This window comes from Clinocottus analis, unplaced genomic scaffold (assembly GCF_023055335.1).
Source record: "Clinocottus analis isolate CAN_PGR_092001 unplaced genomic scaffold, fCliAna1.0.p SCAF_14, whole genome shotgun sequence".
In the NCBI taxonomy this organism is placed as follows: Eukaryota; Metazoa; Chordata; class Actinopteri; order Perciformes; family Cottidae; genus Clinocottus; species Clinocottus analis.
This window is the reverse complement of record NW_027175865.1, coordinates 5,952,558-5,968,902: the sequence shown is the minus strand read 5'-3', so window position 1 is coordinate 5,968,902 and position 16,345 is coordinate 5,952,558. Positions and strand designations below refer to the sequence as shown.

Sequence of the window (16,345 nt, the reverse complement as noted above, 5' to 3'; positions counted from 1 at the left end):
ATAATAATTGGTTCATACAGAAGATAGCATCACAGGACCCATCAGCCTTGTCTTATTGACACAGGTGGCATTCAGGGTGACTACAAAAGACAAAAACAGAAGGGACATGCATACATGCATTGACCAAAGTTTGTATTACGAGACAAGAACTAACACTTTTGTTCAGATGTATCCCTACACGCTAATACAGATTTTTGTTAGGGTGATGATGTCACAAAATATAACAATGGATATTCAAAGCTATATTTAAAAACCTTAATAGAAGTAATGAACGACGACCTTTGGTACAGCGTGACTTTCCCTGCTGTTTCAGAACCATGGACAGCGCTGTTTGCTGTGTGTAGGAGCACTGAACAGAGCAGATGAGAGAGAGAGAGAAAGAGAGAGAGGGAGAAAGAGAGAGGGAGAGAGGGAGAGAGAGAGAGAGCGAGAGAGAGAGAGAGAGAGAGAGAGAGAGAGAGAGAGAGAGAGAGAGAGAGAGAGAGAGAGAGAGAGAAGCAAGCCCAAAACAGCCTCTACCGCCTCCTACTGTTCATTTCAGACGGTGGTTAATACAGTCAAAATAGGCTCTCTTAATGCTAAGCTCTAATGTGAGTGCCCTGGTTAATAAATAATGTATTTGATTTGGAAACAGTAGCTGTATTGCCTAAATAAGGCTAAATGGTTTAATCAAGTTTGAAGTCACTTTTCCAAAACTGTACAGTAAAATCTCACGGCCATACACATTTGCATGGCAGAGGTCAGCCTGCATTGTAATTTCACTTTACAAGTTTAAGGATTTGTTTTTATAGTCCTTTGAATATTGGAAATTGTGAAGTTATGAATATCATTATTACATGTAAGCTGACTTTGAAGTCACTTTCCTCCAAAACTGTACAGTAAAATCCCATGTCCATGTGCATGTGTATAGCAGAGGTCCCCCTGTACAAGACTGTGTTGTAATTTTACTTTACAAATTTAAGGATCTGTTTTTATAGCTGTTTGAATATTGGGAAATTACGTTTGAAAACGTTTGCTTTTTGTGCTATCTAAGCGCTATCTCAGCCACCGTAGACCACCATACCGTACCGTAACCATACCGTAACCATACCGTAACGGTACCATACCGTAACGGTACCATATCGTAACGGTCATTTATCTTCATGTGTGCGGCTCACTCGGCGGATAAGGGCTCACTTGACCGGAGTCATTAAGGGCAGTGCAGAACTGAGGCAATAGCTAGCTCGTGGGACCCGCTCAGATCCATTAACATTATGTGGGCACCGGCCATCAAAATTATGAATCCTGTTATGGCAAAAGTATGATCCACCCTATTCTGTCATTTGATTTTGTTGATTGGATTGCTAAAGTTTAGACGCAATTAGTGAGTAATTGCTTCAGGTTGGGATGAGAATACAGGTCATGACCTTGCTATGATAGGAGAATTGGTAATAAAGTGGCCAGGCTGCTATGTAATTAAAACACAGAGAAACTCTGTTTGCGACACACATAGAGGGAGAGTGATTTCCTTCGATGCTCAGGTAGACATTAATACACTATATCTTTACATTATACATATTTTTTTGATAGCGTGGTGCACACAATTAAGCTCCTGTGTTTTATTTTTCCACCCCTTGTGACATTTGTGTTTTATTCTGAAAGTACATTTCCCCGGAAGTTGTGTTCTTGCGCTAGCTTGTGGTGCATAATGCCAAACTGCTGCTTCCGCACTGCTTCCTTGTTTATTTAAAACAGTGCCTTTAAAGTTATTTTTTTCCTTGTTGGGAAACGGTGAGAGCTAAACCATAATACTTCTGAGTTAGTGGACTCTTTGTTTGTATTGTTGTTGCTTAGTTATCAGCGTGACTAGCTTTGCTAAAGTTAGAAAAGTTTGATCAGTTAGCAGCTAAGCTAGCTTCGTTAAATGTCGCAATCCAGTGTAACTTAACGCACTGGTCTCACCGTCCACTACAGCCCACAGGAGCATTATTCACAGTCGGGTTGCATAAAGTGGTCGTTAAAAACTACCAGCAGTCCGTCTCCGTCCTGGTAATGTTGCACACTGTGTATTTTCAAAAGCTGCTCCTCCAGAGCCAGTCAACGTGGCGGTTGTCAATATTTATGGCATGAAGTCATCAGAAGTATTTGCGGTTAATTATCTACTTTTGTGTCCATAGATCCACAGCCACTAGAAGCGCTCGCGCAGAGACAACTCGATAACGTCTTGTTGGGATCTGACTTTCACCACAACCGAGTCTGAGTTCAGGTCTCGGTCTGAATGGCCACAGCTGCAGAGGAGCCTCCAGAGCTGCAGGGCCTCTCTGGTAGTAAGTACTAACGCTGTATTTGTACATTATGAAACGGACAGGTCCGATGTGTTTGACGTGAGTTATTCACACAGATGACACGGATCGATGCTCACTAGCTCAGGTTATGGATCCTGTGCACGGACGTGTATCAGCACGCCACCAGTCAGTCCTGTGAGAACCTGTATGGCTCAAAGGATCTTCAACATGGGCTCTACTGTTTGTATCCACTCTGTTGCCTGGTTTTTAGGCACACCTAGCTGAAACCACTACTTTCACAAAGCTTATTGTTTGCAGTTTTTGTTCAAACCTTTTGTGAGTTATTTACTTGAAATTAATTGAGGTATAATGAGAGGTGTTACTCGTATACTATTAAGTCTTATTGAAATCCATGTGATGGACTAGATGTCGCTGCGACTGAGTGAAAGTATAAGTGGAACTCTAGCTGTCTGGTATTCTAGTTCAATGAAGTTGTGGGATTCATATGAGACAGATTAAAAAGATAAATGGTCAACATTTCTTTTAGTCCCTGATATGGGTCAAGCTCTAAAAAATTACAAATCCTACATTTCCGGTAATGCAACCAAAACCATCTTTTTATTAGACCCACTTTGCTTAGTAAATATCCACAACTTTCAAACTCAGTACTTTTTTGTTTAAAGTTATGCTCTCTTGATGACATTACAACAAGAACATCAGGGTTATTCTTTCCTTTTAAGTAAGTAAAGCAAACTGAAAAGTAGACTATGCCACCATTTTTTTTTTGCATCAAATTCTAAAGTGTAAGTTTGTGTACTATTAAGGGCTAATGTTGACTTTAGACTCCCAGGAAAACAACTGTCCGCTATAGATATCAGGACATTCATTAGCTTTTCATGAATGTACTCCAACAGTAATAGAATACTTATCTAATTCCTCCCATTGCACTCGAAGACCTGCAGAGTCAGTTCTGGAGGAGACTATCTTTTCTCAGAGGTAATGAACGAGGTGCGTCTGCATGCTTGTTTCAAAGCTGCTCGCTTTTCTGTTCACCATTAGGGAATGGTGGAAGCTGTTTTAAGCTGTGTTGTGTAATATAAATGCATCCAGTGTTAGAATGAAATTAGTTTGATTAACATATTTTTTTCCCTTCTTGTTTATTATTTTCTAACTTTTATGTTTATTCCTCTTTTCACTGCAGATCCAACTGCGACCCGAAAAAATGCTTCTCCTGATGTAAGATATAACGTAATCAGGAAATGCGTAATGTAGCTTTCTGCGAGTTAGGAAACGCATTGCGTTTGTCTTTAGAGATATTTAGCTGACACACCCTCAATTTCTTCCTCTTTGAAACATGGAGATATTCCTTTGCTGCACATTTTATTTCCCTTTTGTAATTCTTTCTTTCACCTTGTTTGTCCTCACAGAGTCCAAGCACCAGCATGTCTCCGGCCATGAAAAAAACTATCGGCCATCGTGGAATTGATACCACTGGAGAGACAACGTACAAGAAGGTGGGAGATCAGCCTTCATTGACTGACTGAAGCACATTTACAATCAATTTGAGCTGGAACAAACAAATATTTTGTAATCTGCCAAATATTTTTTTTGATTTATTGCTTAGTCTATACAATTTTGAAGAGCCAGCAGTAACATCTTTATATCAGTCTTGTTTTGGCTGACTAACAGAACAAAAGCTATTGAAATTGTAAAGACATTACTTGGAAACTTTTGCTCTAAAGATGACTTAAACAATTAATCAATTATTATTATTAATTTATTTCCAGACGACATCTTCAGCCCTGCAAGGCGCTATCCAGCTAGGTATCGCTCACACGGTGGGCAGCTTAAGCCAGAAACCTGAGAGAGATGTGCTGCTGCAGGACTTTGAAGTAGTGGAAAGCTTCTTCTTTCCCAGGTACATTTTAACATTGTTAGGTAAAGATGATGGTGGTTCTGTCTGTAATAAATTATCACTCCTCACGTAACCGTCGTGTATGTTGTCTGTTACTCGCAGTGAGGGCAGTAACCTGACGCCAGCCCACCACTACGGAGATTTCAGGTTCAAGACGTATGCCCCAATGGCCTTCCGGTACTTCAGAGAAATGTTTGGCATCCGGCCTGATGACTACATGGTATTCTTGTTTACTCTGCATCTGTGATAATCAGCAAAATGTGCCAGCAGATCAATACAACTCTGAGAAAAGTGAAATTACTGAGAAAAAAGACGTGACAGAGTGAAACTAGGGGAAGTGGGAAAAAATGAGGTGTTGACACACTAGTAAGTGAGGCTGCTTATAATGTAAAGTCACAACTGACTAGTTTTTAACACATGCTCATAGTATGTGTTCTTTGGTTTCTATAATACAACATTTAACATTGTGCTCTGTCCTTGTGACAGTACTCTCTGTGTAATGAGCCGCTGATCGAGCTATCAAACTCCGGGGCAAGTGGATCTCTCTTCTACGTTTCCAGTGACGATGAGTTCATCATTAAGACAGTGCAGCACAAAGAGGCAGAGTTTCTGCAGAAACTGCTCCCAGGTTACTTCATGGTAAGATCTAACGATTGGCTTCAATATGTTACCGTAGGAACTTCTGACATATTGCAGACAACATGATACATAAGGAGAATAATTAACAATGACTTTTGTTCATGCAAAAATTCATTAGTTGCTTCACAAAAGGCATTAGACCATTATTAGACTATTTTGAAATGACAAGCTCTATATAAATATTGGCAGTTGGGCAACTTGTAACGATGTTTGGATTTTGATTGAAACTGGGGGAAAGTGTTTTTTACAATTGTATGTCGAATCAAGGTGCCGTATTCGTCACTGACTGCCACCCTTGTGTGGGATAATATTTTTACTTTTTCTCATTTGTTTCATCATCTATTAATTTTTCGGTGAACATTAGTCAAATACTGGCATTCACTTTCTGGTCAATTGCACCGATGCTTGTTTTAATTTTGTGTTAATATTTGACTTTCCTTCTACCATCCTCTTTGCTCTTTTTCAGAATCTGAACCAAAACAAACGTACTTTATTACCAAAGTTTTATGGACTCTACTGTGTCCAGGCAGCGGGTAAGAACATCCGTATCGCAGTCATGAACAATCTGCTCCCGAGTGCCGTACAAATGCACCTCAAGTACGATCTAAAGGGCTCCACCTACAAGCGGCGGGCCTCAGCTAAAGAGAGAGAAAAGTCTGTGGCCACATACAAAGACCTGGACTTCTTGCAGGACATGCAGGGTGGGCTGTTATTGGAGGCAGACAAGTATAGTGCTGTTTGCAAGACCATCCAGAGAGACTGCCTGGTAAGAACTACAGATTAATGGCCGTCTAAACATAAAGCTAAAAGTGTGACATTTTCAAATTATTAGTCAGAAATATCACATTTTGATCATGTATTTTCTTCCAAACTAATTTGTAATTACTGGTTTGGTGTGTTCCTTGTTTTCCATTCAGCTTCTGCAAAGTTTTAAGATTATGGACTACAGCCTTCTGGTGGGAATCCACAATGTAAATCAAGCCTTTCGAGAACAGGCCAGCAAAGAGGTGGTGGTTGGGGCTGTGGCCACAAGGCCACAAGGTCAAAAGTCTCTGTACAGCACTGCTATAGAGGCCATCCAGGCTGAGGCAGGGAGCATGGGATCCCCGGAGACAGAGGACCAGTGAGTGACAGTGTTTTAGTGGTCATGTTACTAAGAGTAATAACAGAACACTAAATTATACTTATTGTTTGATTTGATAGAACGGGAGGAATCCCAGCACGAAACTCAAAAGGCGAGAGACTTCTGGTGTATATTGGTATCATCGACATTCTGCAGTCCTACAGGTAAATGGCACACATGTTTGTATACCTCAAAAGCCTTTGTCCAGTCAGTGACACACAATGTCTACACAGCCTGCATAGCAAAAGCAGCATGTTAGCAGAGCAGTGGCAGCTTCAGTGGCCCGTCTGTGTCTTCACAAGATGTGTTTAGGGGCATCTGGCTCAGTGGTAAAGCAGGGTCATCCTTTAATCAGAGGGTTGGCGGTGCAAGACACTGAACCTAAATTACTCCCGTAGCTGTGCTATGAATGTTAGTTTTTATGGGCAGGTGGCACCTAGCATGTTAGCGTCTGCTATCAGTGTGAATGATGACATGTAGTGGGAAAGCACTTTGAGTGGTCAGAAGACTAGAAAAGCGCTATATAAGTACAGTCCATTTACCATTTACAATATTGAGTGTAATCCAGGCTCTTTGTGTTGTTTTTTTCAGATTAGTAAAGAAGCTTGAACACTCGTGGAAAGCTCTGGTTCATGATGGGGTAGGCTTCATCCTCTAGCCTAATTGTATGTGTTTGAAATTAGCTTGAATTTGAATTTCTGGATGTAAACCCTGTAACCATTCCTTTTCTGTAGGACACTGTATCGGTACACAGACCGAGTTTCTACGCAGAACGATTTCAGAAGTTCATGTGCAATGCAGTCTTCAGGAAGATCTTATGTAAGTAGATATCATATCCATGAATGCGTTCATATGAATACTATGAAACCTGCACAGATTACACCTGTGTCACCTCATGGTTTGGTGCATTTGTTGCTTTCACTGCCTTTTAAACACAGGGCTTTTCCCTGTTATGGTGTATTGACAGTTTAGGAACCCTGTGGGGGGGATGTCCTCAGAGGAGACCTATTGTTGTCTTGAACGTGCAGAGCTTCAAATATAGAAACAGCTCCTCAAACATGCTGCCAAGAGCAGATAATGACTCTTGTTGAATTCATTAACATCACTCAACATTAAAGGCTGCAGATAAAACAGATCTTTGCTGCCTTCAGATGACAATAGAGCATCACCAGAGTAAACCTTTGCTGCAAGCCGTCCCTCCTCTCTCTCCCTTTCTCGTCTACCTGTCCTCTCTAACTGATAAAGGGCCAAAAATAAAAAAACTATTGTAAAATGTCAGTTTGTTGAAAAAGTGGAACTGTGGACGAAACATGAATAAAGGTGTTTGTCTGATTTTAGAAGTTTATTTTCGTGTGCCTTTACCACATGAAGTGACAAAATAATTAGGAAAAACATCTTGGCAACAAGATTGCTCTGCCCACTGGGTTACACTATTTCCCCCGACACCAAAATTGGGCCTTTCGTGTCAGTCACATTTTATGGCCTCTTAATTAACACTTTTCCTCTTGTATTTAGTAAAGACTTCGCCATCTAAGAAGCGCCGTACAGTAACACATGGTCCTTTGAGGAAAACAGCTGGCGGTGGGTCTTTTCTTATGACCCAAACAAGCAGCAACAGCCAGCAGTCTGTCCTCCAACATCAAGTCAGCTCTGAGACTAAAGAAGAACCTGAAGGCGACAACGGTAAGAACTAGAAACAGGATTTCAGGTTTCAGCTAAACGGCTGAAATCAACTTTAGTTTGTTGTTAGGTACCGACGGTGCTCCAGCCTGTCCCAGCATGTGAAGTGCTTCTTTCACCACAGGGTATTAACAGTTTTCCCTCCCATTCCACCCAGTCATGCAGTCAGGTCGTCCTGACCTCCTCCCAAAGACTTTACCGCCCAGCAACGCTGTTGGCATCGCTACTGAAACCACCGCCTCCTCCTTCTCGGGAAACCCTGTGTCTGTTCCCACAAGTCAGCCTCCGCCTGACCCTCAGGACGAATACAAGCCAGTGGGAGTGGATTTAAACAACACACTGAGCAAAGACCAGGAGTTCAGCTCCCCCAAGACGTAAGAGGGAAACCACACGTTGAGATAGTATTTTATTATGAAAGCTTGTCAGAAGTTTGTGCATATTTAAATATGTTTGGGTCTGTCATGGATTATGTTGTCTAATGATTAAATGTGTAGTGTGATTAAATTGACAAAGTTTATACACAGATTCAAGTTTATTATATTACATTATGCCAAATATATACACTAGATTATTTTTGTGTTTCATATTGTGTGAAGGTTCAATTCATTCACACTGGCCCTTTGTTGTTTGCAGAGCTCAGTATGCCGAAAGTATCAGTTCTGAGGATGTGATCTCACTCAATGACATTTTTTCCAACACAAGCAAATGCGCTGTAAGTTGCTAAAAGAAAATGTATTTCTTGTGACAGATTTTGTTTCTGTGGCGTGTTGTTTTGTAACTATGTTCATTGCCTTTATTTTATAGGTGTAAAAGGATTAACTCAAATGAACCGAGATAACTTGGAGGCTGTTACGACCCCCCCTTGGTGTGATTTGAGGTAAAGTTTACAGTGCATCAGCGAGACCAAGAGGGACATTAAATGTTGTTTTGCACTATGATTTCCAAATCTGTACATGGTATGTCAATGGGTGGTTGTGTTCTGACACTAGTACTTGCAGGTACATTTATGCTGTGGTTATTGAACACTATTATTCATCTCATAGGAATGCTTTTATGCACAACCAGATTGTTCTGGCACCGAATGTGCTAGACTCAGCCAGCATTTGATGTTAAGTGTAACACAAGGACTTTGCCTTATTTGCAACTGTCTGTATTTAAGTGTTGTTTCTTCAAAATACTTGTCTCTATTTGAGAATGACTTCCTCGTTCGTCTTTACCAAATGCTGTTGCGCGTCCTTGTGCATACTCGTCTCTGTAAGTGTCTGTTCCACAGCCCAAAGGCCCAATCCGAGAGTACTGTTCCTGCTCCATGATTGACTAAGATGTCTTAACACAAACCCATATTATTCGGGTTGGGAACACCGTTTTAAATAAAACATTTTTTAAAGCAATTACTGTATACATACTGAGTAAGCTGCCGTTTCTTAAGCCTACTCTGAATGCAAATCATGCTGGAAAAATAGGTGATCCTTAGCGTGTGTTTTTTATTTAACCAACTATTCTAATGATGGACTGTGAATCCTAAACATCATCTCATGTTCAGGTCAAAGGGTATTAACACGATTGTTTTATACTTATACTGTACAGTTGGACTGCTTTATGTCTAAATGTGACCAAAGAACTGATACTCTGTGACCTAGTGCCTGTCTCATAAAGCAATAGCAGTGAGTTATTCAGTTTGAAGTGTAGTCGTATAAAGAACCACCTCCCTACTGATCAATCAATCGGGGAAATTGACTTAGAATTTTACATGAGCTCAATGGAAAATAAATAACTGACTTTTAAATGTCATTTACCAAAAAGCATGACATGATTACAAACGTGGTACAATCACTTTGTTTTTCATTATTAGTTATGACATTTTAGATAATAGAGTAAATGTTTGCAGTATAAGTCAGTGTTCCACTGTGGCTGTAAAATGGAATAAACTGTTTCCAAAAGAGCATCCAACGTACCTATTGGTTCAGCTCAGTCTCACAGTAATGACACATTCTAACTCTGCAGCCAAGGAGAACATAATGTGATTTTCTAAATAGGTATATTTTTATATAGTCATAAATAACAGCAGATCATATGCATTGTTCGGGTAAGTTATGTAAAGCACCTGAAACTGGCCTCCACTAATATCATCCAATTGCCTAACCACCTGCCTTCCAGTCCAAACTGCACCACATAAAGGCAAAAAGTAACAGAAGCCGCAGTTTAGACCTAAATATGTTTCTAGATATATTTGGTAGGAGTTTTGACTTGTCTGCTAAATATATACAACTCTAACCATGGTTGGTACTGCATTTTTACTATATTTTGTAATTACACTCCCACTATTTGCAGTAGTCCACTGCCAAAAGTTAAAAACCTGTGTATGAATCTACTTGTTCCCCTTTATTTATGTCAACCATGTATTATAGCTTTTTGTTTTCGTGTTCCTGCTATTTATGAATGAGTTGTGCATCAAGTATTTCCTAAACATTTAAACTCTCGTTGCTGTTTTGAAACTATTTGGTTATATTAATACGATATTACCATTATTTAAGTAACATAACTTTTGTTACTGCAATTTCCACTAAGTGATATATTCTCCATCTGTTGTTAAAATCACTTTTGTTGATGTTGCATGTGATTGGCTTGTATTTAAAAACATGCCTCTGTCATGTGCTGAACTAGTAAACCTGGGGTTAACAGGGCCAGCTGTGTGAGCTTTGAGTTATCCAAATTAATAAAGAGAGATTTTTGAGACAGGTCCCAACTAAAGAATAGTACTATTTATTTTTTTTTCCCATCAGGAAAACATGGTGATGGCTTTCTGGTGTATAAAAGTACAAAAAGACAAAAAAACAGTCTGTTTTTTGATTCAAGTTGGGTTTTAGCACTAAAAATTGATGTGCAATGTTTAAATTTTAATTATTGTTTGATGTTTAAAAATGCAGAAATGTTTTAGAATACATTTTTAGTCTGACAGACAAATTAAATCAACAGCTTGAAAGATACTTCAACTATGCAGCAAAATGTGTTGTTTACAGTGTGTGTGTATATATATATATATATATATATATATATATATATATATATATATATATATATATATATATATATATATATATATATATATATATATATATATATATATATATATATACTGTATTCATCAAATAATAGATGCAGGTGCAATACAGTACTGACATGACAATTTTCCAATGAAGAAAAGATGAACATCCTTCAGTTTTATGCATACTGTTTAGGGTATGTGGAGGTATTTTATTCTGCTCAACGTTATACAGTATATTAAACTGTCCTACTCTATTTTGAAACTAAAACTGTGTCTTATTAAAGCAAGTTTAAAGCAGTTAAAAATTACAGCCTATGAACCAAACATGTACATTGTCATATGTATTATAGTATTTATTAGTGTATGTATTCTCTGGTGTCCAAAATGTGTATTAATGGTGAGTACTGATTGAAAATGTGCCTTTCCTTTAGCACAACAAGCTTGTATGAAAGGCATGCAACTGTAACAGAGTAAAATCTTTTATTTGTTGTGAAGATTTTGATTACAACAATGCTTTAATTTTTTAATGTAAATTTGTTTACCTTAACTGCCTTTGCATTTCATACAATAAATGTGTGCACAACTCTATGCAAGAATCACAACAATGCCTTTGCAGCAGAATATGTATTTAGAAGTTCTCTCTCTTTCTCTTTCTCTCTCTCTCTCTCTTTCTCTCAATGTTATAAATGTTGCTTTTGTTTGATTATATCACATCATAAAGATTGTTCTCTATAATAGAGTTATGGAATATGACTAATGCATGCTGTAAAACAATTTGAATCGTGAGTGAGCTAATCCTCCATGTGTGTTCTACACCCTTGCAATGTTGCATATGAAAAAACAGCATTTCATTTGAATTTTTGCTTTAATAAGATGTAATACCTTAAGTAATCTTGAATTTAAATTATTGCAGGAGGCAGAGACTTGTGTGTACGTTTTTTTTTTTTTTTATTAAATTGATCAATGTGTACTTTATATGGAAATTTCAGTACAAAACTACATTAAACCTTAAAGGAGAATTGCATTCATAGTGTCCAATCCTAGTCTTTATTTCATATGACAACTGAGTAAAAGCAATATCATCTGTACAGGCGAGGAAAGTTAATTTGTTATCTTTCAGAAACAATAATGACATGTCAAAGTGCTCAACATAAGACATTACAAGTTATGAATAGAAGGAAATGAGTAAAATAAATACTGGCCACAGAACCCGGCCAATCACATTTCGCGTTGCTCGGTTTTCGGCCAATCAGCTGCGAGGTGGTAGGATAACGACAGACAGCAACAAGAAGGTTCCAAAATGGGGCTCGAAAGTACTATGGTCTGGTAAGAAGTCTATAAATGCTCTTTTGCGTAGTTGTTGATCTGTTATCGGTTCATTCGAAGACACAATAACGTATCTCTCAGTGTAGTAGATTTTCGACCTGAATCTAGAGCACATGTCCCGGTTAACGGGACAACACGGACCGTTGATGTTAGCCTGTCGACCGGCTGAGTCATTGTAGCTAAAGTTAGCTTAGCTTTACTGTCTTGTTAAGGTATTGTTTTGCTAGGTAGCTGTCGTTTAATTCATACATTATTTACCTCACAATCAAGTAAACTGCTTTATATATTCATAATAAACTGACACCCCCGGCGATATGGTTGTTTCGACCCGCGACTTAGCTTAGCTTTCTGTGAACACACCAGTTGCTAACGTTAGCCAGCCGTGCTAATTCTGTTACATTATTGTAATGGCTTCATTTGAACTAATTAAATCTTACATATACTCCCGTGGTGAAGAAGGCAACGTGTTCCCATGGAGCTGATAGTCAATAGGACGCAGTAATGCATTACTGACGTAAAGTATCTACCGGCCTATGCTGGTGAGGAGCCTTACGTGACGTATCGTTATCACGTTAAACTGATATTTCTCCCACAGCGTGGACAACAGTGAATACATGAGGAATGGAGACTTTTTACCGACGAGACTACAAGCCCAACAAGATGCTGTCAACATTGTTTGCCACTCTAAAACACGAAGCAACCCAGAAAACAACGTGGGCCTGATCACTATGGCAAAGTAAGTTATTCTCACTATCACAAGGTCTAGCAGCGTTCATCCTCGTATCACTTCAATACCTCATAGTGTGTCGTACATGGTAGCGGATGATGGATAGCAGTGAATGTTTTTTGTTTTTTTATACAGCAACTGTGAGGTCCTGAACACATTGACACCAGATTCTGGTCGCATCCTGTCTAAACTCCACGCCATCCAGCCCAAAGGAAACATCTGCTTCTGCACTGGCATCAGAGTGGCTCATGTGTGTGATTCAAGATTTCTCTCATTTTAAGCATTTGTTTCCATATTAAGGCTAGGGTTGGTAATCTCGAGAAACCAGCAAGAGTATGCTAGATTTAATAATGATCCAACCAAAAATGTTGTGCCAGTGTTGCCAACTCTTCCCCAATGAAAGTCACAGCTTCAGGAAGACTGACTACGAGCAATGAGTGCACGGGTAGACCGGCAGGTGGGCTGTTGAATTAGTACAGCCCTTTGACTGCCACAGATACATTTTTTTTTCTTTCCTTTTTGTCAGAACATTTGATTTATTATGTCGATGTTATGAAATGTTAAATTATATAATAGGAAAATGTTTTTGAACATTGCCAACCCTAGCGTTAAAAGAAGGGCTATATCAAGTGATTACTGAAGTGCTAAATAAGAGGGGTTTGGTGTCTACAGCAGCAGTCTTTAAGTAGCCATATTTTTTTGTCACGTTTCCTCTGTAGCTGGCCCTAAAACACAGACAAGGGAAAAACCACAAGATGAGGATTATTGCCTTTGTTGGGAGTCCTGTGGAGGATAATGAAAAAGAGGTGAGTTTGAAGTCTTGTATCACATTTTGTGCAAATCCCACAGAGCGAAAAGGTTACACATTCTACCACTGTCTATATCACTGCCAATGTACATCTGGCTTTCTTTCTTTCTTCATCCTAACCTGCTACTCATCCACTTGCTGATCCTGCAGCTTGTCAAGTTGGCAAAGCGCTTGAAAAAAGAGAAAGTGAATGTGGATATTATCAACTTTGGAGAAGAGGTGAGGATTTCTTGTTTGTCTACCAGTGCACTGTTATAAGGCAGAGTGAAGCAACACATAATGTTGTATATTCTAGATGTTCATATCTGCCATTTATAAATTTAGTTTTGAACTGGCCTTGCTTTCTCCACAACTGTTTTTTCAGGAGCTGAACACAGAGAAGCTGACTGTTTTTATAAATACTTTAAATGGGAAGGAGGGGACTGGCTCCCATCTGGTCACAGTCCCTCCAGGACCCAGTCTGGCTGATGCGCTGCTCTCCTCTCCCATCTTGGCCGGGGAAGGAGGCTCTATGATGGGTCTAGGGGCCAGTGACTTTGAGTTTGGTGTGGATCCCAGTGCAGATCCAGAACTTGCCCTGGTAAGCAATATATACATGTGAGTTAGGTCCAGCAAACATTTTAAACTAGTACTGAGCAGAAATGGCAGCTTGGATGTATTGACCCAAGACCGAAATTCGAGGGTTCTTTTAAAGCAAACATTTGTTTGTTACGATAACGCCCAAAAAGTATAAACATAGCACTTATACTGTTATTGTATAGAAAACAATCAGATACTTTATTAAGACTGTTATAGCATATTCGCTATTTGAGGTGAGAAACTCATCCGAAGCCATTCTGATGCTGCATGGTCGTAAAAATAGCAACGTGTGACTTTTCTTCATTAAAATGTCACTGGTGCAAAGAGAGGGCTTAATGACGATGATAGGCAATGGGCAACCTTGAAAACGGGCCAAGAATGCCAAAAACTTGAGATCTCAAGTGCATGTCGACTTTATTAGAATAAAAAGGTGTTCACCGTTTAAAGTGAGGCCCTTTGACCTATTTCTCACTGTGCCGTCTCTGTGAATTCCTTTAGGCCCTGCGTGTTTCAATGGAGGAACAGCGACAGAGGCAGGAGGAAGAGGCCCGCAGAGCTGCTGCTGCCTCTACAGCGGATACAGACATGCCCACACCCAGCGCAGATGGTAATAGTTGGACTAACAAAGTTGCTTACACTTCATTACAATTATTAGTATTCAATAGACACTTAATTGATTTTGACTGATTTTTCTCTCAGAATCAGAGGAAGCCTTATTGAAGATGACAGTATCTCAGCCTGAGAGCACTGCAGCAGTGCTTCCTGACTTCAGCAGCATGACAGAGGAGGAGCAGATCGCCTACGCCATGCAGATGTCACTTGCCGGAGGAGGTGAGTTCCATTTGATTAATCGTACAAATGAATGCGCTTGCTATAACTTAGGGTCACTCTAATTGTTAATATGTTGGAAGATAAAATGTTCTTTTCACTTGTCCTGTGAACAGAGTACGGAGAAATGGACACTGCTGCACCCATGGACACGGCAGAAGCAGCGAAGGTGATTAATTATGTTTTATGGGAGCAATTGTTAAATTAGGCTCACCTGTCCCTTGTGTATCTCAATAGTTATTTATGGAACCAAGGTCCTCAAAGTTTTAATAAATCATTAGTATAAACAAATTAGCAACTGATTTTGAAATCACCTGGTTGTTTGATAGGTCAAAAGTACAAAGAAACGTGTGAGTCCCAAGGTGGCTTTAGTATAAACATTTTATCGAGATTTGTGTGGGTGTTGTGTGCGCTGTGCTTACACTTAAGTGGAAGCTAAATATTATGCCCTGTAGAAACCCCCAGACAAAGTTGGACAGTAGGACATTTTTAATTGGGGGAAAAAACTACTTTGGAAACCCTGGAACCAGTGGTTTCTCCCATCTCGGAATATTTTACATACAAGACCAGTCAGTCTAGGGATCTTAAAACCACATAAGATCTAATCTATTCTATCCTCTAATGTAATTGATTGAATAGGAGGAAGATGACTATGATGTGATGCAAGACCCGGAGTTTCTTCAGAGTGTCTTGGAGAACCTGCCTGGCGTCGACCCGAACAACGAGGCCATCCGCAACGCCATGGGCTCCTTGGCCTCCCAGACCGGAAACAAGCCAGAAGGCAAAAAGGATGAAGAGAAGAAGAAGTGAGGGGCAAACAAGATGGGACACAGTCATCAGACACTGACTAGAAAAAATAAATGAACAATTGCAGACTAATGCAGGATTACTTTAATATACCAAAATATTGCTGATGCATTGTCAGACTGACAGCCCAGCATGAGACGGCACTGACATTTAATACCATCGTTTACAGTCAGACACTCAAAAGCACCAACATAACAGTAATAAAGAAACATACTAAGTATTAAATGACTTTAGTGTAAAATCTGAATGCCCTGTAACACAAATTTATATCACCCTGAAAATGTAATATGGGCCTCCTCTCAAATTGCCTTGTACTCTCTTTATCCAACATTTTGACTACATGGTATAATTAACCTACCAGAAGAGCAAGAATTTTTCATGACAGGCCCTTAAACTAGCTAGCCACCCTCCTGTCATGAATGTGTGTTTTTGCAATAAAATCATTGTGTAAATATCTTGCATTTTGGTTGTTTTTTCAGCTCATGTTGACAGTGCTGCGAGACAGACGGTTGCATTTTCTTATGAGACCAGTGTCCCGACATTAAATGTTAAAAAATCGTTTAGCGACGATATGTAGAGATGTTTTATGTGTTAATGTTTAGA

At 39.4% G+C, this 16,345-nt stretch overlaps 2 protein-coding genes across 5 annotated transcripts; both read left to right on the top strand.

Annotated features, from left to right (window-relative positions):
• Positions 1-1,490: 1,490 nt before the first annotated feature.
• LOC137784472 (phosphatidylinositol 4-phosphate 5-kinase type-1 alpha-like) lies at positions 1,491-9,020 on the top strand. Of its 3 annotated transcripts, none has more exons than XM_068575162.1 (16): positions 1,491-1,520; positions 2,157-2,306; positions 3,466-3,500; positions 3,692-3,778; positions 4,052-4,182; positions 4,282-4,399; positions 4,666-4,818; positions 5,285-5,584; positions 5,736-5,941; positions 6,022-6,105; positions 6,533-6,581; positions 6,676-6,760; positions 7,457-7,624; positions 7,779-7,995; positions 8,255-8,333; positions 8,426-9,020. In XM_068575162.1, the coding sequence occupies exons 2-16, from the start codon at positions 2,258-2,260 to the stop codon at positions 8,429-8,431; spliced, it is 1,767 nt and encodes a 588-aa protein (XP_068431263.1). In that variant the 5' UTR covers positions 1,491-1,520; positions 2,157-2,257; the 3' UTR covers positions 8,432-9,020. The 3 variants fall into 3 exon arrangements, with proteins under 3 accessions (XP_068431263.1, XP_068431260.1, XP_068431262.1); XM_068575159.1 differs by lacking the exon at positions 1,491-1,520 and adding an exon at positions 1,665-1,770; XM_068575161.1 differs by lacking the exon at positions 1,491-1,520 and adding an exon at positions 1,884-2,028.
• Positions 9,021-11,884: 2,864 nt separating this feature from the next.
• Positions 11,885-16,201, top strand: psmd4a (proteasome 26S subunit ubiquitin receptor, non-ATPase 4a). 2 transcript variants are annotated; one of them, XM_068575163.1, is made up of 10 exons: positions 11,885-11,993; positions 12,589-12,729; positions 12,856-12,970; positions 13,440-13,526; positions 13,679-13,747; positions 13,893-14,108; positions 14,606-14,714; positions 14,807-14,938; positions 15,052-15,104; positions 15,575-16,201. In XM_068575163.1, the coding sequence occupies exons 1-10, from the start codon at positions 11,968-11,970 to the stop codon at positions 15,743-15,745; spliced, it is 1,119 nt and encodes a 372-aa protein (XP_068431264.1). In that variant the 5' UTR covers positions 11,885-11,967; the 3' UTR covers positions 15,746-16,201. The 2 variants fall into 2 exon arrangements, with proteins under 2 accessions (XP_068431264.1, XP_068431265.1); XM_068575164.1 differs by lacking the exon at positions 11,885-11,993 and adding an exon at positions 12,061-12,205.
• Positions 16,202-16,345: the final 144 nt, after the last annotated feature.